This window comes from Mastigoproctus giganteus, chromosome 13 (genome assembly GCF_048544385.1).
Source record: "Mastigoproctus giganteus isolate SK-2022 chromosome 13, ASM4854438v1, whole genome shotgun sequence".
NCBI lineage: Eukaryota > Metazoa > Arthropoda > Arachnida > Uropygi > Thelyphonidae > Mastigoproctus > Mastigoproctus giganteus.
Window position 1 is genome coordinate 105763999 of NC_143587.1, and position 27654 is coordinate 105791652.

General features: G+C 37.2%; 1 protein-coding gene across 2 annotated transcripts in view; it reads left to right on the forward strand.

The window, feature by feature from the left end:
- The window catches only part of Nup205 (nuclear pore complex protein Nup205), a 738550-nt gene that overhangs the window by 545205 nt on the left and 165691 nt on the right, over window positions 1-27654 (forward strand). For both annotated transcript variants that reach the window (XM_090387115.1, XM_090387116.1), the window contains exon 30: window positions 11149-11340. In XM_090387115.1, coding sequence (XP_090243241.1) covers window positions 11149-11340 — 192 coding nt within the window. The remainder of the gene's footprint in view (window positions 1-11148; window positions 11341-27654) is intronic.

Below are 27654 nucleotides of genomic sequence, written 5' to 3' on the forward strand. Positions count from 1 at the left end.
TCCACTTGTTCTCAAAACCTATACTTCTGAACATACTCCTTTTCTTTGCCGCCTTTTTTCACTTTCTTATTCCAAAGGTGTTTTTCCTTTTGCTTGGAAATTTGCTTATATCCAGCAAGTTCCTAAAAGGTGTGAAAAGTCCCTCCCATTGCAATTATTTGTACTCTTTCTAAAGTAATGGAGAAATCAGTCAACTGCCATCTCTTAAACTACCTAGGAACTTTCCATCTGATCAATGATCACCAGTATGGATTCTGTCAGTGTCAATCCACTGGTGATATTCTGGCTTATGTTACCCATTTATGGACAAATTCGATGGAAAAGTTTTGTGAAACGCAAGCAGTTGCTGTTGACATCTCAAATGCTTTCGATCATGTTTGGCATAAAGGTATTCTAAACAAGCTTCCGTCTTATGGTTTGCCCACTATTTTTTGTAATTGGTTATTATTATTATTATTAGCCATATGGTGCAAGGAAGCCTGAGGCTTATGCTGCACCAGCCAAAAAAAAAAAAAAAAAAAAAATCCCAAGTTACAGAGAGAGAGAGAGAAGTAGAAAGGAATCACCAAGAAAGAGAAGAATGATGATATCCCGCTCAGGACCCTGGGTGTACCAAGCCCATACTCACCAGATAGCAATATTTCACGGATCAGCCATGAAATAATAGCCTATTCACCAACATTGATCAAACTAATTTGAAGCTTGTCCTAAATAATCTGTATAATAAATATAAACATATAATAGACTGCATTTCCAACAGCTACATTTTCGAGGGTAAAACAGTTTACCAACAAACCATAGGTACCCCAATGTGTACCCCAGCGTGTTGCCATTACATATACCTATACTGGCATGAAACATCGCTGCCTCCGGAAATCTACATATTTAGATATATTGATGATTTATTTGTAGCAAATTGCCCCAACTTCCTACAAAACATTGCCAATATATACCCTACTTAGGTCACCCTGGAAAAAACCAGTGATAATAACAAGGCTGCCAACTACCTGGATTTGGTTATCCAGTTTTCTCTCTGATCGCTCACTGAGGGTGATGGTAGATGGCTCTCTGTCTTCTAACTTCTCCACTTCAAGGTTCAGTTCTTTCCCCCACTCTTTTCCCCTTGTATATTAATGACCTTCTTCCCTTGACTGGAAATCTTATCCATAGTTTTGCCAAATGATAGCACATTGCATCTTGCCCTGCTCAATCAGCTTCAACTTCTCAAATATCTGCTACCAATTCCTTAAATGTCGATCTCCAGGTAATTCTCCTGTGGAACAAAAACAACTTAGTTGATTTCAATCCTTCTAAAACTCAGTCTTGTCTTATATCTCACAAAAAGGATTCTTCTGTTCCTATGCTTATTTTTGGTGACACTCCAATTTCTAGGCAAGATAGTATATCTCTTTTGTAAGATAGTATATCTCCCTGACTTCTAATCTCTCTTGTTACAAGCACATTACAAATATTGCTTCCTCTGCATCTAAAAAACTTGGTTTTCTCTTCCGCTCTTGGTGTTACTTTTCTTCCAAACAGCTGTTTACTCTGTACAAATTGCAAATCTGCCCTGCCATGGAATATTGTTCCCACATCTGGGGCGATGTCCCCAAAACCTCTCTGAGGCTTCTAGATTCCATTCAGAAGGGGGAAGTTAGGTTAATTAATGACTCCTCTCTAACAGAGTCCCTCCACTCTCTGTCTTATAGACGTACCGTACTGTTTCTGCTGCATGCCTTTTCTACAGATACTTCAATGGGCACTGTTCTTCTGAATTGGCTTCTATAATTCCCGCTCTCTCTTTCAAAACAGTCCGAACCCGTGCCACCATCAGCCAACATCCATTTACTGTCCAACTTCAAACTCACAGAACCAACTTTTCATCTTCCTCGTTTATTCATTTAACTGCCGTTTTTTTTTCTGGAACAACTTTCCTTCATACGTAGTTCCTGAAAATTACAGTCTACAGAAGTTTAAGACTAATGTCAACAAATATCTTCTTTCATCTTCTTAACCTACAACCCAAACACGGTACTAAGTACTATAGGTTCTAATACCTCTCGTGTTTGCGGTTTTCATTTAAAAAAAAGTAACTTAAACCCAAATTACGTGGCACCCAGGTTGAAAACCACTGCTCTAGACGGAACTCCACATGTTATCTGAACATTGTTGTGCATCAGGTATACCAAGAATAATTTCATGACAATACAACCATCCACCGCACCAAATGTATGAAGGAGTGCTTTTAGGAACATGAGGAGGCCTCCAAGCATCTGCTGTAGTCAGCCCAAATCATTCATTATTTCATTCCCATTGAGCCTCTATGGAATGAACTGTAAAGAGGTGTTTGTCTGCTCTTGTCACTCCAGGGATGAGGACAGTTTTGCTAAACAATCTGGGCCAACAGTAGTGTGCCATGCTTTTAGATATTGATCCTAATCAGTGAATAGGCATTGTACTGTTAAGACTTAATTTTGTTTAATATTTATATACACGTGTTGAAAACAATAACTGTGTAGGATTGTTTTTTATGGTTGATAATTCTGTTTATCTTATTCCAGGTGGAGTAACATGATGACGCTTCAAAAGTTGATATTGTGCCTTTTATTGCAGGCACAGTTTTGTAATATTTTACAGCATTTTTCTGCTAGCTATTTTATGTAGTTAATATAGTTTTTATTTGAAATTTTCATGCAGACAAGCATTTTCTAAATTTCTTTAATACCTGCATCTTTAATAGTCCCTTCATCACATATATCAGAAGCAAATCTTATTTTTTTCTGAGTATCGGGTCATATTCGTTATTACTAACCTATTGACCATATTTTAGTTATTTGTTAAAAGAAACTTATTCCAATAAAGATAGTCATTGTATATCAGCAAAAGCTCACATATTCATACGTTATTTGTTAAGTTGCCACTATCCTTTCAGGAGAATTTGAAAAGAAGACATACCTGCCAATTTTACTACCATGAAAATACAACCCATTGTATTTTAATGGCAGTTAACAGGAGAGGGTGCAAGAATATTTGCTGATGCTATCGAGGCAGTGTTAGGTGGGTTTAGGAAAACTGCTAGCTTGGGGGGGGGGGATACAGGGACTAATAGATTAACAGTAGCCACTGGCAGTGGTGAAAGTGATTCTTGTACTGCTTCTATTGGAATGAGCAGCAGCCTGGAAAACAAGATGCAGGATATTCCAGAGACTGCTGGGAGTTATTGCGGTACAAGTAAACACATGCATTATGTTACGGTAGCTAAGAATAGGAACAGGTGCATGTATACTTGCGTGTACACCAATGCTAGGAGTTTGGTAAATAAATTTGATGAATTTGAGGTATTGCGCAAAACATCAAAGGCAGATATTGTTGGGATATCAGACGTGGTGTCACACAGATATAAGGAATGCAGAACTGGAATTTGGGGAGTACAATGTGTACAGCAGGATAGAAAGGGAGGAGGTGTTATGCTTTTAGTTAAGAAACACATAAAATCCAAGGAAGAGAAGCCAGTCGACATCACTGGACAGTGCAGTGTCGAGTCAGTTTGGTGTGACATAAGCATTGGGAGATCAAAACTGAGAGTAGGAGTGTGCTATAGGCCTAATGACTCTGATGAGTATAATAAGAAACTATACGGGGAAATAGAGTGGGCCAGTAAATCAGAGTCTTATAATGGGGGGTTTTAATTTCCCAGATATTGACTAATTTGTGGGTTGGTCACTCACACACTAGCAAGGCTTTTGTGGATTTATTGGATGATTGTTTTCTACATCGGCATGTTCGGGAGGCAAATAGATAGAGTAATACTCTTGATCTGATTATCAGGAGTGATTCTTCATGCATTAAGAATCTGCAGATAAATTAAACACTAGGTGGCAGTGATCACAGTGTGCTGGAGTGAGATTTACTCAAAGAGGTAACTACCAATCGAAGTTAAAGGGAAGGGTTATTGCTTTCGTAAAGGCGACTACGATAGACTGAGACAGTATTTAAATTCTATATAGTGGGACCAACTGATGATGTTACCAACAGCAAATGCAAAATGGGAAGCATTCAAAGAACTTATCTTGGAAGCTACTAGGCTTTACATACCAACTAAGAAATATTGTTCAAGGTTTAGGCCTAAGTGGATGTCAGATGAACTAATGAGACATATGGCAGAGAAGAAAAATGCATGGGATACATACAAATTAACACGTGACACAGAAGCCTATGACAGATACAAGTTGATCTGTAACCAAGTTACAAAGGAGGTTAGGCAGGCGTAGGCAGATTACGAGAAATCTTTGGCAAGGAATGCAAAGAAAAACAGCAAAGAGTTCTTTATTTATGTAAACTCTAGAAGGAAAGGGAGAATTAGATTGGATTGCTTAACATAGATGGGTTGACTATTGATGATTATGCTCAGATAGCTAACAAACTGAATGAATATTTTGCATCGATATTCACACATGAGGAGATATTCAGCGAGGGGAATGCCAGAGGTGTATTCAACTCTGGCAGTAAGCTAGAGAATCTTGTAATAACTGAGAGTAAAGTGGAGTAGAAATTGTTGAAGATAAATACAAGAAAGGCACCTAGGGTGGATTGGATCTATCCAGTTATATTAAAGGAGGCAGCACAGGAAGTAAGCAAACCCTTAGCCATAATTATGAGAGCTTCCTTGGACTCAGGGGAGGTACCCATGGACTGGAGATATGCAAATGTGACCCCAATTCACAAAGGAGGATCAAAGGGTGACACAAGTAATTATAGACCTGTTAGTTTAACTTCTGTTCCTCGAAAATTAATGGAGGCACTGGTTAAAGAAGCCCTGCAGGATCATCTAGACAAGACTTCAGTTATAGCTCAGACACAGCATGGTTTTGTTAAGGGGAATTCTTGCCTGACCAATTTGATTGGATACTATGATGCAGTCACAAAAGAACTGGATGCAGGGAATAACTTTGATATTATATATTTGGATCTTAGAAAGGCTTTTGATACTGTTGCACATGGAAGACTGCTGAACAAATTGGAGCAGTGTGGCATTGGAGGCAAATTGCTGCTATGGATAAAGGGGTGGTTGAGGGGGAGAAGACAGAGAATGGTAATCAATGGACACTGCTCATTGTGTACTAATTTTATTAGTGGAGTCCCTCAGGGTTCAGTTATTGGGTCCATTATTGTTTTCTGTATTTATAAATGATATTGATGATGGTATATCAAGCTTAATGTCCAAGTTTGCAGACGATACGAAGGTTGGCAGGGTTGTCAAGGACACTACTGACACTATGCTACTGCAACAGGATCTGGAAAGGTTGAGCAGATGGGCTGAGAGGTGGCAAATGAAGTTTAAATTGACAAATGTAAAGTACTGCATATGGGAAACAGCAACGCCAGAGCAATGTATCAACTCTGTGGTACTACACTGACAGTGGTAGAGAATGAAAGGGACCTGGGGGTGGTTGTGCAGGCAGATATGAAGTTTTCTGAGCAGTGCAGACAGGCTGCAAGAGTAGCTCATGGTGTATTGTCGATGATATATAGGAATTTTTCTAGCAGGGATAAGGAGGTGATTATTCCCTTGTATAAGGCAATGGTCAGGCCACACCTAGAATACTGTATACAGGTCTGGAGGCCTCAATTCAAGAGGGATGTAGAGATGCGGGAACGAGTATAGAGAAGGGCAGCAAGATTAGTGAATGGAACAAACTCTTACGAAGAAAGGCTTTAGTTTTGCAAATTACAGTGTCTGGGGACTAGGCACCAGCGAAGTGATCTGATAGAGGTGTATAAAGCCTTGAATGGTTTGAGCATGCTCAATGCTGATGGGATTCTTCCTCTTGCTCAGAATAATCACCTGAGAGGGCATAAATTCAAATTGAGAAAAGACAGATGTAGGATAGACGTGAGGAAATTTGCCTTTAGCCAGCGGGTGGTTAGTTGGTGGAATAGACTTCCATCCGTTGTCGTGGAAGTGGATAGCCTAAATAAGTTTAAGGCTCAGCTGGACAGGTATTTCGAACGAACAGAGGGGTGAAATGGAAGTGGTTATTTTTTATTTATTTATTTATTTTATTAATTTTTTTTTTTTTTTTTTTTTTTTTGGCTGATGGTGCATAAGCTTGCTTTCTTGCATCAAATGCCTCTACTAATGCTAATATGCGAGTTTGAATCGAGGTTTTTTTCCGATCTACATAGGTGACAGATACCAATCTTGCTATAACCACGTATACGCTTGTTTGCAATTGACATTGTTTGGTTGTATATTTCAGCATGGCTAAGAATGGAGACAATGATTATCTGTCAACAGAGGGGTTGCAGAAGTTCCCTAGGGATGCAGATTATTTCAGAAGGACTGAGTGCAAGCAGGTGTATAGCTGGAGGTGCTTGGTCGCGTCTAAAAGGCGCACATTGACAGGTAGGCAACGGAAAAGAGATAGGCAAAAATACACGTGTCGTCTGGCAGGCCAAGTATTTCTAACTTAGAATACAATGAATGGAGTCCGCCATTACGTACTACAGTACAAATTGCTATCCGAAAAATAAGTCAAAAAGTACTTAACTGGATCTTCGGATCCAACGTTGAAAATGTTCTCAACGGGTAACGATGACCTTGAGTAATCACTCAGAGCTATAGCATATCACTAAACAGCGTTAAAACTAATTCATTTCAGTTAAATTTAAGAGTACAAATTAACACGCAACTACATAACTCGCCACCTAGCGGCCTTACTCAAGAATAGGTGTATGGGTACTTGCATGTAGATCAATGAATTTCAAGTGCTAGTCAAAACATCAAAAGCAGATATTGTTGGGATATCAGAGACTTGGTGCCAGATGGATATAAGCAGTGCATAATTGGAATTTGGTGAGTACAATGTGTACTCACCAAAAGGATAGACAGGACAGGAAGGGAGGAGGTGGTTATGCTGTTAGTTAAGAAAAACATAAAATCTAAGGAAGGGCATCCAGTTGACATTGGTGGACAATGCAATGTTGAGTCAATGTGGTGTGACATAACCAATGATAAAGGGAAAATGAGAGTAGGTGTGTGTTACAGGCCTGATGAATCTGATGAATATTGAGCAATTGTGCAGAGAAATAGAGTGGGCCAGTAAATCAGTTATAATGTAAATCAGAAATAGACTGGGCCAGTTATAATGTGGTATTTTAACTTCCCAGATACTGACTGCAACCTGTGGGTTGGTCACTCGCACACTAACAAGACTTTTGTGGATTTATTGGATGACCGTTTTCTTCAGCAATATGTCCAAGAGGCAACCAGAGAAAGTACTACTTTTGATCTGATTATGAGCAGTGATTCTTCATGCGTTAAGAATCTTCAGATAAAGGAACCTTTAGGTGACAGTGATCACAGTGTGCTGATGTGGGATTTACTTCAAGATGTAACTACCATCAGGGGTAAGGGAAAGGGTTTTTGCTTTCGTAAAGTGACTACAGTGGTCAGTCTCAGACAGTTTTTAAAATCTATATAGTGGAATCAACTAATGACGTTACCAACAGTGAATTCTAAATGGGAGGCCTTCACAGAATTAATCTTGGAGGGTACTAGGCTTTTCATACCAATTAAGAAATACTGTTCCGGGTTTAGGCCTAAATGGATATCAGATGAATTAATGCGGTTTGTGGCAGAGAAGAAAAATGCATGGGATGCATATAAATTATCAGGTGACACAAAAGCCTATGGCAGATATAAGCTACTCTGTAATCAAGTCACAGAAAGGTTTAGGCAAGCGAAGGCAGAATACAAGAAATCTTTGGCAAACGATGCAAAGAAAAACAGCAAAGAGTTCTTTATTTAAACTCTAGAAGAAAATGGATGAATCAGATTGGTCCAGTTAACATAGATGATTTGACTATTGATGATCATGCTCAGGTAGCTGATAAACTGAATGAATATTTTCCCTCTACACTCACACATGAGGAGATATTCAAGGAGGGGAATGCCAGAAGTTTATTAAACTCTAACTGAGAGCAAAGCGGAGGAGAAATTGTTCAAATTTAACATCAGAGAGGCACTTGGGGGTGGATGGGATCTATCCAGTTATATTGAAGGAGACAGCAAAGAAAGTCAGCAAACCCTTAGCCATAATTATGAAAGCTTTCTTGGACTCTGTGGAGATCTCCATGAACTGGAGATGTGCAAATGTATCCCCAATTCACAAAGGCTGATCAAAGGGTGACACGAATAATTGCAGACCTGTTAGTTTGACTTCTGATCCAGATAAAATAATGGAGCCACTGGCTAATGAAGTGGTACAGCATAATCTAGACAAGACTGCAATTATCATTCAGACACAGCATGGGTTCGTTAAGGGGAAGTCTTATCTGACAGATTTGATTGGATGCTATGATGTGGTGACAAAGGAATTAGATGTAAAGTATAATTTTGGTATCATATACTTGTAATTTAGGAAAGCTTTTGATAGCATGGCACATGAAAGACTACAGTACAAATTAGAGTAGCATGACATTAAGGGCAAGTTACTACAATATATAAAAGGATGTTTGAATGGGAGAAGACAGAATGGTTATCAATAGACAATGCTCCTCTTGGACTAATGTTATTAGTGGAGTCCCCCATGCTTTGGTATTGGGCTCATTATTGTTTTCGGTATTTACCAATGATATTGATGAAGGTATATATCAGGGTTAATGTCTAAGTTTGCAGACGATACAAAGGTTGTCATGGTTGTTAATGACAATAATGATAGTATGCTACTGCAACAGGATATGGAAATGTTGAGCAGATGGGCTGAGAAGTGGCAAATGAAGTTTAACATTGACAAATGTAAAGTTCTGCGTATGGGTAGCAGTAACCCCAGAGTACCGTATCAACTGGGTGGTACTACACTCAGGGTAGTGGAGAATGAAAAGGACTGGGGGTAATTGTGCAGTCAGATAGGATGTTTTCTGAACAGTGCAAAAAGGCTGCAGGAGTAGCTCATGGGGTCTTGTCATTGATATACAGGAATTTTGCTAGCAGGGATAAGGTGGTGATTGTCCCCTTGTATAAGGCAATGGTCAGGCCACACCTTGTTTACTGTATACAGTTCTGGAGGTCTCATTTTAGGAAGGATGTAGAGCTGCTGATATGAGTACAGAGAAGGGCAACGAGATTGGTGATCGGAAGAAAATTTGGTGTTACCAAGGAAAGGAGTGTGTTCTACAAATTTCAGCTTCTGGAGACTGAGCACCTGCGAGGTGATCTAATCGAGGTGTATAAGGCCCTGAATGGGTTGAGCAGGCTCAGTGCTATTGGGATTCTTCCTCTTGCTCAGGTTGCTCACCTGAGGGGGCATAAATTAAAATTGAGGAAAGAGAGTTGTAGAGTAGATATGCGGGAATTTGCCTTTAGCTAGCTTGTTGTTAATAGTTGGAACAAACTTCCATCTGTCGTAGTAGAGGTCAGCAACTTAAATAAGTTCAAGGTAGAATTAGACAAAAGTTTGGAGTTAACGGATCGGTGAAATGGGATGGGTTTTTTTTTTTTTTTTTTTAACCGATGCTTTTTAAGGTTGCTTTCTTGCATCATATACCCTACTAATGCTAATTCTAATCCATTCATTTACACTCAAAAAAGTTTTTGAATCAAATAATTTTGCGTACTTCATTTTGTTATGTCAGCTCTGGCTATTCCTTCAAAAAAAAATTTATAATATCAGTTTCCCTGGATCATTACGATTTCTAACTTCCCAAGGCCCAAAACTATATGTTGACATATACTTAAAGTTAACTTGTACAAAAAGTATCTATAGTATATTATTTTCTTTCAGCAGAGATTTGTCCAATTTTCATTAGAGAAATAGGTGCAAAAAATTAACTTGTTATTGTTATTTGGTTTTTTTTTTTTTTTTTAGGAGCATTAGCAACTAAGGCCATATTGCTCTGGGAATATGCGGCGGTCATTCCCTGACCTTTCCGCATTCGGTGGTGACGGGCTCGAACCCCGGTCTAATCAAGAAGCGTGTGCTACGCACTGCTGCTGCTCCTTCCCACCTGGCTACGGAGGCGCCACAAATTAACTTGGAAAGCCCTGTAACTTACTGCAAACTGTTATCAAAAAAAAAAAAAAAAATACACACATATGCATATATATATATATACACAGGTAGCTCTCGATTTATGTTAGGGTTAGGTTCCTAGGGAGATAGGCGAAATGGAACCCTTTATATAATGGAGTTAATCGGATATCACAGGGTTGGGTTCCGGGCACAAAAAATTTTACCTACTACTTTACATCAATTGTTTTATTTTATTAGCATTCTTTATAGTTGTTGTAATAGTTGATGGAGGCATATTCATAGCCCTACACATATTAGGCCAGCTTTCACCAGATTTCATCCTCCGAATATTGCACTAGGATTCAATTAACTATTTTTATCAGACATGACGTATCTTTATTCTATTAAATTAAAAACTTTATAACACGATTGAAAAAAACTGCACGCGGCTATCACTATCATTATTATTTAATTTATTAATAGCACAGTTAATAAAAAATGTTAGTGTAATAAATTTCCAAAATGTGTAAATAGCGTAAACAACAACCAGCTGAATGTTTCACCACATGGACCTTTACTACCCGCATCCACAAGTGGTTATTTCGAGGGCCGGAATCTTTCTCGTCTCTGATACGAATGCGCTAATTGCTGATTGTCTGAGATTGTCCTAAATCACGTGAACAGTGCATGTTGTCTGACAATTTTAATCTTTCAATATATAAAAAAATTGCAAAAATAAAAATAAAAATGGCATTGTGGTTAGTGATCAGCGCAAATTCGACCAGCGTAAAACGAGGGCTACCTGTGTGCGTGCGTGTGTGCGTAGAGTCAGCATTAGTTTGCACCACTTCCAGCAAGATAAAATGGAAAACAATATAAGGAAGTAAAGATTTTGTACCATCTTCTGTCAATAAGAAATTTTTTTTTTCTTTCTTCTTCTAACTTCATAGTGTACTGCTTCTTCCAAATATTTGTAATTGCCCTTTAAATCTATATACTTTTAAGCTCTCCATAATCTTCTGGAACAAGTTACCATCTAGTCTCTGACTTGGTGCTTGATAAAATAATCATTTAAAAAAATTATTACTCTGCTAGATATTATTTATTGTTACTTTATATTCATTTATCTCTATAGATGCTGTCATTATCAGTGATGGATGTGATCATATCCTTGGATGTTCAAGAGTCATTACTTGCATTTTTAGTGTCCAAAGGTTATCTTCGGCATCTAGTGGACAGCCTTCTTAAAGATGAAGAACAACTACAGCATATTTTAAATCAAAGATCTGATTCATGTAGGGCATCTTATGTATATGAATCAAAAATGGTATGTTTTTACATGTTTTTATACCTTCCTCTTGTTTCTTGATAGATTGGAACCTTGATTAACTGTGTGGAACCTTCTCTTTTGTCCTGACAGTCTCTTTATTTCTCTGTCTCATTATTTGTTTATTTATTTATTTATTTAAAAAAAAAAAAAAAAAGAAATAACGAGAAGCTGGTGGATAGTTGAAAGTTGGCTTTTCATAAAGGGCAAAACAATACAAATACTGCTGTTATTTATATTTATAACATTTACTATGGATTCATAATGTGTAAACTTGTGTCTACACCTCTGTGATTGTTTTCATTGAAAAAGCAGTACAAAGTAGAAAAACACTGATAAGTGTCAGTATTTTTCTACTTTGTACAGCTCTTATCATCATTATAGAATGTTGACTAAATATAAATATATCATTTTATATTTATTTAAAATTAAAACCAGTATGTGTGGTAAGTTTCAACATAAAAAAAAAAAAATTTATTTTTATTTATTTTTTATTTACTTTTTTTTTGACATTAGACTTGAACTTCTGTGGACTGTAATTTTCAGGAATTATGTATGAAGGAAAGTTGTTCCAGAAAACAGCAGTTGAATTAATAAACAAGGAAGATGAAAAGTTGGTTCTGCGGGTTTGAAGTTGGACAGTAAATGGATTGGTTGGTGGCGACACATGTTCGGACTGTTTTCAAAGAGTGAGCGACAATTATAGAAGCTAATTCGAAAGAACAGTTCCCATGGAAGTATCTGTAGAAAAGGCATGCAGCAGAAACAGTACATCTATGAGACAGCGAGTGGAGAGACTCAGATGAGTCATTAATTAACCTAACTTCCCTCTTCTGAATGGAATCTAGAAGAACAAGTGAGAGAGGTTTTGGAGGCACAGCCACAGATGTGGGAACAATATTCCACGGTAGGGCGAATTTGAGATTTGTACAGAGTGAACAGCTGTTTGGAAGAAAAGAACTGCCATGGGCAAAAGAGAAAACCAATTTTTCGATGCAGAGGAAGCAATATTTGTAATGTGCTTGTGCCAAGAGAGTTTAGAAATCAGGGTAAAATTGGAGTGTCACCAAAGATAAACATAGGAGCAGAAGAATCATTTTTGTGAGATATAAGACACGACTGAGTTTTAGAAGGATTGAAATCAACTAAGTTGTCTTTGTTCCACTGGAGAATTACCCGGAGATCGGCATTTAAGGAATTGGTAGTGGATATTCAAGAAGTTGAAGCTGATTAGCAGGGCGAGGTTTCTCAAACTGGAAAGTGGAATGCAATGTGCTATCATCAGCAAAACTATGATTAGGATTTATGGTCACTGGAAGAAGGTCATTAATATACAAGAGGAAAAGAGTGGCGGGAAAGAACTGAACCTTGGGGGACACCAGCATTAGTGGAGAGGTTAGAAGGTAGAGAGTTTTCTCTCTATCCTCAGTGAGCGGGTAGAGAGAAAACTGGAAAATCAATTACAAAAAACAGTTGGCAAACCATAAGATGGAAGCTTGTTTAGGAGTCCTTTATGACAAACATGATCGAAAGCCTTTGAGATGTCAAGACCCCCTGCTTGTGTCTCACCGAACTTTTCGATTGAATATCCATAAATGGGTAACATAAGCCAAAATATCACCAGATACTGATCCGTTCTGACGATCGTTGATTAGACAGGAGGTTTCTAGATAATTTAAGAGTTGGTGGTTAATTGATTTCTCCATTACTTTAGAAAGAGTAGAAGTAACTGCAAAGGGATGATAATTGGATGGGATGAATTTGTCACCCTTTTTTTGGAACTGGCTGGATATGAGCAAATTTCCAAGCAGAAGGAAAAACACCTTTGGAATAAGAAAGTGAAAAAAGGAAAAAAGAACAGCAGTAAGTTCAGGAGCACAGATTTCAAGAACAAGTGGAGAAATACTATCATGACTTTGAGCTTTCTTAGCATCAAGATTGATAAAAATCCTTCCGACATCCCTTTGACAAAAGTCCACCGGAGGCATTGAATGGAGCTTGCTGGGAATAGTGGGAGGTGTTTTACCAAGATCCTTTATACATGAGTTGGAAGAAAAATGGGATGTTAACATGTCAGCTTTATCCTTGGCTGAAGTGACAATATAACCATCTGGTTTTGACAGAGGTGGGAGCAGAGATGGGCAAAAGTTGCAGCCAATAGCTTTGGCAAGAGACCAGAATGCTCAGCCACCAATAGGGCAAGAAAGAAGTTTTCTACTCGTAATCTGTTCAAAATCTTGTTTTTGATGAAACTGAAGAATTGGAAACAAGCCATTTACGATTTTCAACATTCTTCTGTTTAACAACCTTATCACAATAAATGTGATAAGGTTGTTAAACCAAGATTTAGATAAAGGATGATCTAAAACCAAGGTTTAGATAAAGGATGAGATTTTCAAGTGGAGTTCGGGATAAAGGATTCAATTTCTACAAGAATAATTTCACTGACACGATCTGAGCAAACGTTGGCATCAGAAGTTTTAAAACAGTAATCGGACCAAAGAAAAGAAATCTTGTAGGTCATCCCATTTTGCATTCTTGTAATGCCAAACAACACGAAGTTGGGAATAGCCGTGAGATAAAGGCTCCATTGGAGAAGAGACAATCACCAAGTTGTGATCTGAAGTGCCTAAAGGACCTCTCACTTCGACCGTGTACTTAGAAGGGTTGTTAGTGAGAAAAAGATCAAGCATGTTGGTTGTTGTTAGGATTGTCTGGTATTCTGGTAGGTAAATAAACAATCTGTGGAAGATCATTAGTAGTTTCAAATGCCTCAGCATCTCGACCAGCTGGGTTTGTGTGACTAGAAAACGGAAGCCAGCTGGAGTTGTGAACATTAAAATGACCAAAGAAAATTACCTCACTTTTAGGAAAGCTAGACTGAAGAAAGTCAAGTTGCAAAGAGAGGAAGTCAAAAAGTTCTGAGTGATTAGTGGAGTTGGGAGAACAGTAGAGACAACAGCTGAGTTTGACAGAATGAGGTAGAGAAATTTTAAGCCAGGGAAGATCGGAAAGAGGAGATCCAAATTACCAAGTCTCTGACAGGGAATATTGGAATGGTCATATGCTCAAGTACCACCTCTGAGGCGAAAGGCATCATACAGCAAATAATTTTGGGCAACTGAGATGAGCAGTGGTTGAATCAACCGATAACTCAGATTCTATCAGAAAAAGTACATGGGGTTAGGCAGACTCTAACTAACATTTTAAAACAATTAATTTATTAATACATACATATTAAGAAATGAGTACATGATGCACGCAATGTTACTTTTAAGAATTATGTCATAAAATATTTGGTTATTTTTTGTTGTACACTGGATTCTACTGTATACTCTTCACAAAAAAGTTTGCATTTGTTTAAACACTCAAATATATTTTGAGTGTTTAAACATTTTCTTCCCACTTAAGGCTTCAACGCAAAGTTTCAAATGTTGCCACCAGTTCATGTTTGTAAGGTTTAATATTACCCTCGGTGCCCTCATTTTCATCCAACTTATTGTCGGGAATATGCCTTAATCTTTGCCAATTGCTGTGGAAACCTAACAGCAGTTGACTAGTGCAACCTCTCGGTGTAGTAGTGTATAGGTTTTACTTCTTCTTTTTAGCCATGCTGACCTACTGCTGGGCAAATTGTCACTAGTTCTTTGAATACTCTCCAAAATGTTGGACTTACTCGGATATTCAGCCACTGTGATCATTATCAACTCTTAAAAGTTCATCAAGAATAATTTATCCACTGATTAAACTTCTCGCATAGAGTTCTTCCCAAGATTGCCCAATGTAGTCGTTCATTCCTTTCATAGCTGTTAATTGGCATTCTAGTAAAACCTGCTCTTGTGAAACAGTTCTTAATCATTGTTTCCATCACATCTTGACACTACACTTTTGCCCACTCTGATATGCACGTCTGCAAATCTATAACAGAATCTATAGCTTGTTTGGTTTCTATTCTCAGTATAATTTTTTTCAGTATGCACCTTCAGTAATGCATTTTCTAATTCTTAATAATGCCTTGGTTCATTGGCTGCAGTTTAGATGAGGTGTTTGGAGGGAAGAAAACAAGCTTCACACATGTAAGTTTCAAAATTACGCAGTGAAGTTGAGCGGGGCAGTTGTCGACAATCAGTACGATTTTTCAGTATGATTCTCTCTATCAAATCAGTACAATTCTTTCTATCAAAATTTAACATCCACTGTTCAAAAATTTTACTTGTCATCCAAGATTTTTTGTTGTAGTTGTAGTCCAACTTTACTCCTTTGAAACATCAGGGTTGTTTACTTTTGCCTATTACCCAAAGCTTCAGTTATTCATTAATAGCCATATTAGCACCAACCAAGAGTGTAATTCTCTCCTTATTGTTTTTACTACCTAAACATTTATCACCTTTAAAAGTCAGTATCTTGTTCAGCAAACATTTAAAAAATAGACCTGTTTCATAAATGTGGAATGTGTCTTTGGGCTCGTAGTCCTCCATAATTTTTTTCAAAACTGTTTCTTTCGAATGAGTACAATCTTCTTTAATTACAACTCCATTTTCACCAGAAATAACTTTTTCGAGTAAGCCACAGCACTTTTTAAATTTGTCCAGACAGCCAGAACTGGCTTGGAGAGCTTTATGCCCCAGAAAAGATGTGTACTCCCTAGCCTTTTCTTTTATTAATGGCCCTGATATTGGCATGTTTTGGTCTCAAATCAACTTCATCCACTTAAAAACTACTTCCTCTACACCTTCACACAGACATAATTTCGCTTCCAACTGGGTCCCGTTTCCTCAGACAGTTTGAGAATTGAAACGGTGTTTCAGTTGACACTACTGACAGGGATACCAAATTTTGAGGCAATTTCTTTTTTTAATGCCCTGAATTTCACTATTAAGCACTTCCACTTTTTCACCCTGCACTCGAGAATTTCCTCATAGATACTGTAAGTTTATTTCCACAGCAGCTAAAAGAAAACTGATTTAGGGACTACAGGTACAGATACAGGTAAAATTTAGTGAAAGAGTGGGTGACTTTTCTTCGAAACAACAGATGAATTTCTGGGTAAAGAAAAAATCACTCTCTCCTAATTCTCGAATATGATGCTTACAGTAGAAAACAGGTTGACTAGAGCCAATGTCCATGTCAGGAATATGCCTTAATCTTTGCCAATTGCTGTGGACACACAGACAGCATTTGACTAGTGCAACTTCTCGGTACAGTAGTGTATAGGTTTTATAGTTTTTACTTATTCTTTTTAGCCATTGCTGACCCACTGCTGGGCAAGTTTTTTTTTTTTTTTTTGGTAGTTGTTGGCGCATAGGCCTTCTGTGGCCATAATGCACCACCCAAGGTTTTTGCAGTACTTTGATCCAAGCCCGAGGCGGGAATCGAACCCGCGACCTTTGGGTTGCCAGGCAGGCACTTTACGCTGGGCAAGTGCCTCTCCCAAAACATTCCATCTTTTTTTATTCTGCACCATGGTTAGCCAGTTTCCCCCTTCAGGTTTTTACGGGCTCACTAAACTGTACAATGTTTTTGCTCTTAATTTGCGGAATTAATCCCTTTAGTGCTTAAAAGCTAAAGGGAATAATTCCTAATTCTTTTAGCTCTTATTTCATTCTTTCTACAGCATCAGCTTTATTACCTAAACGAACAATGCGTACCCAGTTCTCTTGAAATCAGTTTGTTATATGGAAATTTTCTTTGTTATACAGAAACTATTTTCAATCTAATGACCAAGGGGAAATCAAAAAAAGTTCACTACATGGAAAAATTTGCTATATGGAAGTTTGTTAAAGAGAAGTCCAATTGTATATAACAGGTAGAAGTAATAAATCTATTGAAAGTGCGAAGATGGAGGTGTAAATTACACAAAATGCCAAAACTAATAGAAGGATAGCAGAAATTGGAAATATTGATGGCAGGAGAAAGAGAGAAAGAAAGTGAATATCCTATATGATGTAATGAATTAAATAAAATTATAGGCTGAATTGGATAGCCAATTAGAGAGAAGAGAACTATAAAACAAAAATGATTAGTGTAATATATGAAGTAATAGTAAGTATCGAATAAGTGTGGGATAATTTGGTTAGGTCCACAAAAGGGGGGAGAAGATTGGAAAATTAAAATCTGATGCTAGCTAAAAATAAATATTGATATATAATCACGTATTTCATCAGGGGACAACACCTGATCATGTATCAAAAACTGTGTTTCTATACTTATCCATATCTGTTTAAGAAAAGGAAATATAAAAATAAGTGGGGGCAAATAGGTGGGCAAAACAGCAGAACTTCCACAAAAATATGTTCGAGAGGCAACCAGAGGGAGTAATACTCTTGATCTGATTATCGGCAGTGATTATTCATGCATTAAGAATTTGCATATAAAGGAACCACTGGGTGACAGTGATCACAATGTACTGATGTGGGAATTACTTAAGGATGTAACTACCATCAAGGCTAAAGGGAAGGGCTTTTGCTTTCATAAAGGTTACTACGGGGGTCTCAGACAGTTTTTAAATTCTGTACCATGGGATCAACTGATGATGTTACCAACGTTGAATTCTAAATGGGAAGCCTTCAGGACTTAATTTTGGAGGCTATTAGGCTTTTCATTCCAACTAAGAAATACTGTTCAGGGTTTAGGCATAAATGGATGTCAGACAAACTAATGAGGCTTGTGGCAGAGAAGAAAAATGTATGGGATGCATATAAAATATCAGGTGACAGACGCCTATGGAAGATATAAACTAGTCTGTAATCAAGTCACAAAGGAGGTTAGGCAGGCGAAGGCAGATTACAAAAAATCCTTGGCAAAGGATGCAAAGAAAAACAGCAAAGAGTTCTTTACTTATGTAAACTCTAGAAGGAAAGGGATGAATCAGATTGGACCGCTTAACATTGATGGGTTGACCATTGATGATCATGCTCAGGTAGCTGATAAACTGAATGGGTATGTTTCATCTCCCCTCAATGAATAACATGAGGAGTTATTCATTGAGGGGAGTGCAAGAAGTTTAACAACCTCTAACAGGGAGCGAAGTGATTTTGTAGTAACAGAGCAGCAGAGGGGAGAATAAATTGTTGAAGTTAAACATAAAAAAGGCACCTGGGGTGAACGGGATCTATCCAGTTATATTAAAGGAGGCAGCAAAGGAAGTAAGCCTTAGCCATAATTATGAGAGCTTTCTTGGACACAGGAGAGGTCCCTTTGGACTGGAGGTGTTCAAATGTATCACCTATTGACAAAGGTTGTTCAAAAGGTGACACAGGTAACTAGAGACCTGTTAGTTTAACTTGTGATCCGGGGAAAATAATGGAATCACTGGTTAAAGAAGCATTGCAGGATCATCTAGACAAGACTACAGTAATAGTTAAGACATAGCAGGGTTTGTTAAAGGGAGGTCTTGTCTGACCAATTTGATTGGATACTATGATGTCACATAGGAACTGAATGCCAAAAATAATTTTGATATCATACACTTGGATTTCAGGAAAGCTTTTAACACTGTTGCACATGGAAGACTGCTGTACAAATTGCAGAGGTATGGATTAAGGGTAAGTTGCTACAATGGATAAAGGGGTGAGAGACGACAAAGAGTGGTAATCAATGGACACTGCCCTTCATGGACAAATGTTATTAGTGGAATTCCCCAGGGTTCTGGGTTGGGCCCATTGTTGTTTTTGTATATTTATCAATGATATTGATGAAGGTATATCAGGTTTAATGTCCAAGTTTGCAGATGATACAAAGGTTGGCAGGATTGTTAATGATAGTAAAGACAGTATGCTACTCCACCTGGATCTAGATAAGTTGAGAAAATGGGCTGTTGTTATTTGGTTTTTAGGAGCATTAGCAACTAAGGCCATATTGCTCCGGGGATAAGCGGAGGTCATTACCTGACCTCTCCGCATCCTCTGTATTTGGTGGTCACGGGCTTGAACCCAGGTCTAATCAAGAAGCATGTGCTACGCACTGCTGCACCTGCCTGCCTGGCTACAGAGGAGCCCCAAATGGCCTGAAAACTGGCAACTGAAGTTTAACATTTACAAATGCAAAATACTGCATATGGGTAGCAATAACCAAAAAGAAATGTTCAAACTGTGTGGTACTACACTCGGGGAAGTGGAAAGTGAAAAAGACTTGGCAGTAATTGTGTAGTCAAATGTGAAGTTCGCTGAGCAGTGCAGAGGGACTGCCAGAGCAGGGACAGGGATGTGATTATTCTGTTATAGACAGACCACACCTAGAGTACTGTGTACAGGTCTGGAGGCCTCATTTTAAGAAGGATGTAGAGTTGCTAGAACGAGTACAAAGAAGGGCAAGGAGATTGGTGAGGGGAACGAAGGTGGTGTTACCAAGAAATGCTTTAGTTCTGTAAATTGCAGCGTCTGGAGACTGTGCACCTGCGAGGTGATCTGATTGAGGTGTATAAAGCCTTAAATGGTTTGAGCGTGCTCAATGCTGATGGGATTCTTCCTCTTGCTCAGTTTAAGAACCCGATAGGGCACAGATTCAAATTGAGGAAAGACAGTTGTAAAATAGATGTGCGGAAATTTGCCTTTAGCCAGCGGATAGTTGATTGGTGGAACAGGCTTCCATATTTTGTTGTGGAAGTTGATAGCCTAAATAAATTTAAGGCTGAGCTGGACAGGCATTTGGAATGAATGAAGGGATGAAATAGGAGGTTTTTTTATTTATTGATTTTTTTTTTTGACTGATGCCGCATAAGCTTGCTTTCTTGCATCGTAAGGCCCTACTAATGCTAATGCTAATATAGACAAGGTTGTGCCAATGCAGTGTATGTTGTAAAACATAAGAAATTAAAGTAAAATAAGAGGTAATAAAATTAAAATAAATGCTTACAGTGTAACTTAGATGCAATAATAGGTGGCTATAAGTGAGAATTAGCAAATGGCGTGATTTAGAAAGATTTGTATAAGAATGTAAATTAGAAGATTATGCAAACAAATGGTATGAGGAAAGGGATTAGATAAAAAAGACGAAGATAGCAAGAGGTAAAGGACAGCAGGAACATTCGTAACACCCTCGTATTACACTAATAGTTTTACGAATGAGAAAAAAGGAGAAGTAGAAAGATTAAAAGATGAGAAAAGAATATTAAAGGATACTTGGGTGAGCTGGGTTCGTAAAGTCCCGTCCTTTTAGAAAAGACCCTGACTAAGAGAGAGTTAGTAGAAAAAGAGAGACTAATACCAGATGCTTGCAATGTAAAAATTTTGTAAAATTCAGAAAATAGAGCCGAAAAAATATAAACCAAAAAAATTCCAAAGAAGTCGATATTTGCAAGTAGGGAGTACAAAATAGAAATTCCATGTATCTATTTTGTACTCTCTATTTCCAAGTATCAACTTATTCATAATTTTTTCTGTTTATATATTTTCAGCTCTCATTTTTTCGGACATTCAACAAACCTAACCCCTCCCCCCCCACCAAATATAAGAACAACACCCATGTTTTTTATATACTCCATACGAACTCTCAATGAATGAACAAATTACAATAAACAACAAATTTTGGATCATATCTTGTTACAAGCATGAAAGTAAGTTTACTTTACTTTCATACTTTCTTACTTTATAGATTTTGGGGTGCTGAACACAGAAATAGTTCACAGAAAAATGGCAGATTGGCTCTTGTTTTTGAAAAAAATAGTTCTTTTATTTATACAAGATTGGGTCTTCAACAAACCTAATAGAAATTCAACGAACCTAATCCTCCCCCCCACCAAATATAAGAACAACGCCCATTTTTTATATATGCTCCTTGTAAATTACAATGAACAACAAAAATTTTGGGTCATATCTGTTATGGGTGTGAAAGTAAGTTTACTTTATAGATTTTTGGGTGCTAAACACAGAAATAGTGCACAGAAAAATGGCAGATTGGCTCTTGTTTTTGAAAAAAATAGTTCTTTTATTTATACAAGGTATTTGTTTTATTTATAATCTAGTAAGATGTAGCTACAAACACACCTGTATCAAACATGGGATCTTTTAGCCTTTTGCTTGTATTCAGCTTTGGGACATCTCTTTTTGCCATCCAACAATAATCAGCTAACATGGCAGCACTCCATCTGCTTTTGTATCTTTGTTCCATTGTTGCAATATCTTGATGAAAGTGCTCACCATGTTTGTCATTGACGGCACCACAGTTTGGCCGGAAGAAATGCAGGTGTGGGTGCAAGAAATGCATCTTCAGTGACATGTTGCACCTCAGTTTTTCATATGAAGTAATGAGATCTTCCACAAGCTGCCTGTAGTTGTCAGCTTTAATGTTTCCTAGAAAACCAGTCAAAACATTTCGAAATACTTTCTGTGCTAATTTTTCACTATTACTGGCATTAGTAGAGGCATATGATGCAAGAAGGCAAGCTTATACAGCATCAGGCAAAAAAAAAAAAAAAAAGAGAGAGAGAGAGAGAGAGAGAGAGAGAGAGAGACATTTGAATTGTTCATCTTTGAAAATTTGCCTTATAAGGATTGGCCCACAAGACCAATGAAAATGCCTGCCTTAATCTTTCTTCTCTGTACTAAGTCTTGGGAATTTCTCTTGCAAGTATGTGAATACAGGAATGTTAACTTCCCAAAGCCTTCATGAAATTTTTCATGAGCCCCAGTTTGATGTGGAGTGGTGGAAGCAAAACTTTATTTGGATCTACCAGTGGTTCAAATGCTACATACTTTATTCCAGGTGTTAATGATTTTTGTTGAGACCAACTCCTCTTCTCGTAGTGCATATTCTTGGCACTACTATCCCACTCACAAAGAAAGCAACAATACTTAGTGTAACCCTTTTGTAGTCCTAATAAAATGGCAATTATCTTTAAATGACCACATAACTGTCACCAGTCAGTGACAGTCCTAGATGCCGTGAGATCCATCCACTCATGGAGACAGGACTAGTCTTATTTTTTGGCTCATGAGTCTATATATATGTAATCTAAAATAGAAAAACCAAGAAGACACCAATAGTTCACTCTTTAAATTATCCTATTCTCAACACTCATATTGTAAAGCTGTGGCTATTAAATGAGACTGTGTGTAGACACTATACAGCAAGTGTTACCTGTAAACAAAGGCACGTCAGTTGACCGTGAACTTTCCCCTAGGTGTTTTCAAAGTCACAATTCAACATGATCATTCACTTTGAAGTGAGATAGTTTTTCCATTACCTTGTGTTTTTGCAGCTTGCCTGAAAAATGACAGACAAAAAAGTATCGAACAACAAATCGACCCCCAGTTTTTAACAGAACTAAAGAAAACACCAAAAAAGTTGTGAGTTCTTATGTCAAGTTTTGGGGAAGATACTATATCAAGAGTGCACATGTTTGAATGGCAAACAGGTAAAGACATGATTTAAATTTGAAGGATCATCATTTAAGTATTAGAATAGTTGCATCAGAACTCACTAAGGATAAAGAAGCAGACAAATTTTAGCTGAAAATTTAGGCATGAGAAAAGTGTCTGCCAAGATGCTCCCAGAAATTTTAAATGAAGATCAAAGAATGAGCAGGCTCCAAGTTTTTGAAGATGTTTTAAGAAAAGTTGAAGAAGATTGAGACTTAACCTAGTACTGTAATTAATTACAATGAAAGTTGACTGTTCCAATATGACTCAGAAAATAAAATACAGTCTGCAAAATGGATGACAGAACAATCCCCCAGACTTTAAAAAAAAAAAAAAATGTCAAAATCAAAAAATTAAAACTATGCTTCTTGTTTTTTTTGATATGAAAGGAATTATTATGGCTGAATATGTCCCACCAAATCAGACTGTAAGTCAAACATACTGTATTATAGTTCTGACAAAGCTGCATGAAGAAAATTGGAAGGAAGAGTTCAGAATTGTGGGCGAATGGTTTGATGCTCCATTAAGACAATGCACTCCATTAAGATCCAGCACACAATGCACTCTGTTCACCAGTTTCTGCCCAAAAAACAGATCCTTATGTATGATCATGCACTCTACTCCCCAGACTCACCTTGTTACTTTTTTTCTCTTCCCTAACTGAAAAGTGTACTTAAGAGAACCAATTTTCAGTCCATTGAAGGCATTCAGAAAGAAACCACCGAAGTGTTAAAATTGCTTACAGAAGATTATTATTATTATTATTATTAGACTTACAGAAATCTTTCTGTGGTTGAAAGAAACATATAGAACAGAGTGTGCAAGTCCAATGCAATTATTTTGAAGGGGATAACTTGTAAGGTGTGAAATATTTCATTATATTTATTATATTGCAACAGTCTCGTTCTTTAATAACCATAACTCTTTGATTGTCTAAGATCATTTTAACACTACTCTTTTCTGCTTTTTACTTTGCCCCTTTCATGATTAAAAAAAATAGAATGAAACAAGATGAAATATTCTGGGCATTGCACTATAGCACAATAACAAATTGATAGATGAATAAAGGAAGCAACTGGTAGTACCATACTATTTGGATGCCACTCAGTGAAATGTGTAGACTTTTTCATAATACTGGATGCAGTTGGTTGATGGAATACTGAAATTTAATGAGCCTTTTAGTCATTTCTACTTAATCAAGCTTTGTGGTTCATCCATTACCAGATATTGCAGTGCCATTTATTACTCTTCAAATATTGTAGAAACATTTGAAGAGTGACATTGAAACTTCATATATATTAGATGCTTAAAGTATGTAGTTTAAAATTATTAGCTTGTATAAAACCATTAATATTAAAGTCAGAAATTTTTACTTTATTCCCAAACTGAAGTTTATAAGATTGTTGGTATTTAATTTTCCATCCATTAGCAATTAAAGTAAACCCCCGCTATTCGCGGTATCTGTATTCGCGGTCACTGATTTAATATAAAATGAAACCTAAAAAAATGTGAATTATAAAGCGCTGTGAACATTTTCCGCCATAAAAAACATGGGCTTGGCTAAAATTATCTTTCCCGGTCAAAACAGCGCTCAGTGGGTGGGGGGAGAGGGGTGACAAAATCGCGAGCGTGGATGTTTCTTGCTAATCCTTGTTCAGTATGTGTTATGCGCTTGTCATGGAAGGTTGCGCCGTTTGCTTTTAATTTATATGCTTATAAATTGAATAAATTTATCAATTTAAAATTGATATGCTTACAAAAGTGATAAATCTACCGTTTTGCAGTGTAAAACAGACTTTTTTGAGTGTGTTAACGGAAGAAAGTGACTTTATTGTGGACAAGTTCTTTCTAACCAGTACAAAAATATGGCTACGAATAACAAGGGAAATGTGAAAAGATCAAAGAAGGTGATGACATTAGCAAAAAAAATTAAGTTATTAGACAAAATTTCTAATGGTAAAAGTGTCTCCTCAGTTTCAAAACATTATAAAATCAATGAATCAACGGTACGGTCAATCAAAAAATCGGAAGAAAAAATCTGCCGTAGTGTCCGTGAAAACACGCTAATTGCTTCAAAAATTTGCTCTGTAACTCGTGATGTTAAATTAGAAAAAATGGAAAAGGCTTTAAATCTGTGGATAGAAGACCGAACTCAATTTCGTTAAGTTCACTCACCATTCGTGAAAAGGCAAAACTCCTTTATCAACACTTTAGCGAAACTGGTGATAGCACTGGCGGGATGAGTTTTTTAGCTATAGCAAAGGCGCTGGTTTGAAAGATTTGTTTGAAATTTCTAATAAATATTACATTTAATATTAAATTGTTTCTTATTTTCATTTCAATGCCATATGCTTGCATTTCACTATGTACTGTCTATGTACATAGTCATATTATGAAGGTACATATAATATACATAGACAAAATTTTAGACTAGTTTTTCTTATATATTTCATACTTTGGAACGGAACCCCTTTATTACTATGGGAGCCATAACTCAGTATTCGCGGCATTTCTCAGGAACGTAACCCCCGCGAATAGCGGGGGTTTACTGTATTTAAATCAGGAAACCTTTAATTTGTATTTCATTATTTGTGGGGAGGATTTTCGGTGGAACAAATACTGGTCATAATGCTTAACCTGAAGAAAAGAGATGGAATCTACCAAAAATCCCCCCCCCCCCAGTAATGAAATACAATTGAAATATTTTAGGATTGAATTATTCAAAATAATGGAGCAAATAATCACACGTTACTATACTATATAGGAGTAGCATTAGCATTAGTAGAGGCATTTGATGCAAGAAAGCAAGCTTATGCAGCATCAGCCAAAAAAAAAAAAAAAACCACTTCCACTTCACCCTTCTGTTTGTTCAAAATACCTATCCAGCTGAGCTTTAAACTTATTTAGGCTATCAACTTCCACGACAAGGGATGGAAGTCTGTTCCACCAACCAACCACCCGCTGGCTAAAGGCAAATTTCCGCACGTCTATCCTACATCTGTCTTTCCTCAATTTGAATTTATACCCTCTCAGGTGATTATTCTGAGTGAGAAGAAGAATCCCATCAGCATTGAGCATGCTCAAACCATTCAAGGCTTTATACACCTCTATCAGATCACCTCGCTGGTGCCTAGTCTCCAGACACTGTAATTTGCAAAACTTAAGCCTTTCTTCGTAAGAGCACCCCTTTGTTCCATTCACTAATCTTGTTGCCCTTCTCTGTACTCATTCCAGCAGCTCTACATCCTTCTTGAAATGAGGCCTCCAGACCTGTATACAGTACTCTAGGTGTGGCCTGACCATTGCCTTATACAAGGGAATAATCACCTCCTTATCCCTGCTAGAAAAATTCCTATATATCATTGACAATACACCATGAGCTACTCTTGCAGCCTGTCTGCACTGCTCAGAGAACTTCATATCTGCCTGCACAACCACCCCCAGGTCCCTTTCATTCTCTACCACTGTCAGTATAGTACCACAGAGTTGATACGTTGCTCTGGGGTTGCTGTTTCCCATGTGTAGTACTTTACATTTGTCAATGTTAAACTTCATTTGCCACCTCTCAGCCCATCTGCTCAACCTTTCCAGATCCTGTTGCATCTATTAATATCTGTTATTATTACAGTAATATCTATTATTATTACAGAATACTTCAGAAGGTTTCTAGAAGTGTAGCAAATGACACTCCAGTTCAGGTTCAGAAAATCGTGTCTGTTAATATTCAAGAACTAAAATTAAACTCATGCAAGTTTACATATACATCAAATTATTGAAACAAGTTTTCAGAATTTATTACCACTGATTATTATATTCAGGCTTGGAGATTTCAGTATGTTGATCTGCTGGAAAAGTTGTGACAAAAGTCAGAAAGGTTAGCTATTGGTAGTTATAAAGAAATATTTTTTGTAAAAAAATCATCATCTGCATGTGGATTTTCTTTAAGGCTTTTAAAGGTAAACTAAATAATGGGATTATGTGTTTATCTTCACAGGTGGGGCACAAAGTTGAGGACATGTATACATATTTAAGTTGTAAACTGAATCTAATAAACTTCTTTTTTATATATATATATATATATATGTATATGTGAAGGGGCTATTAACATTGTTCCAACAGTTAATAACAGTTTAATAAAAGAAACAGTAGTTGTATATATGAGAGTTATTTAAATGAAATGTAGAATTTTGATTTTGTGATTTGGGTGTAAACCGCTCACATAAATATCAAAATGTGTATGATAAATTTGCACAGTCACAGAACATTGCTGTTTCTCCCTGATTATCAGAAAAGAACTTTATGCAAAGAAAAACAAAGCTAATAAGAAACATACAAACAACTTCAAATATGCACATAAATAACAAAATGTGTATGATAAATTTGCACAGCCACAGAACATTGTTGTTTCTCCATATTGATTATCAGAAAAGAACTTTATGCAAAGAATAAAAAAACTAATAAGAAACATACAAACAACTTCACATATGCACAGATGACAAGTGACGACTGGCACGTGCAAACTTGCGATTTTCCTAGGGCGAGTGCTAGTGCTTAAATAATCCCTCCACCTCTCGCAACGTTACTGCTTTCCTCGCTGAGCAACGTCACTGCTTCACCGCTAGCAACATTACTGCTAACCCCACTTGCAATGTTACTGGCACAATCATGGAATATAGAAATCAGCAATATATTTCAGGACAAAACACCACCAGATCCACCCTGGCAAAATATCTGTGTAATATATGATGACTACTTTCAACAGTGGGGAAAGAACACTCTGTCTCTTTCCAATATCGCACAGTTACATGCAACTTACACTCTTTCTAATTCAAACGCATGTGAAATCTATACAGATGGATCAAAAACCGAGACCCAAGTAGGTGCTGCTGCAATCTTCCCGTCATTTAGCACTTTTAAAAGATTCTGGGAGATGATTCTAATGAAAAAGAACTATTTA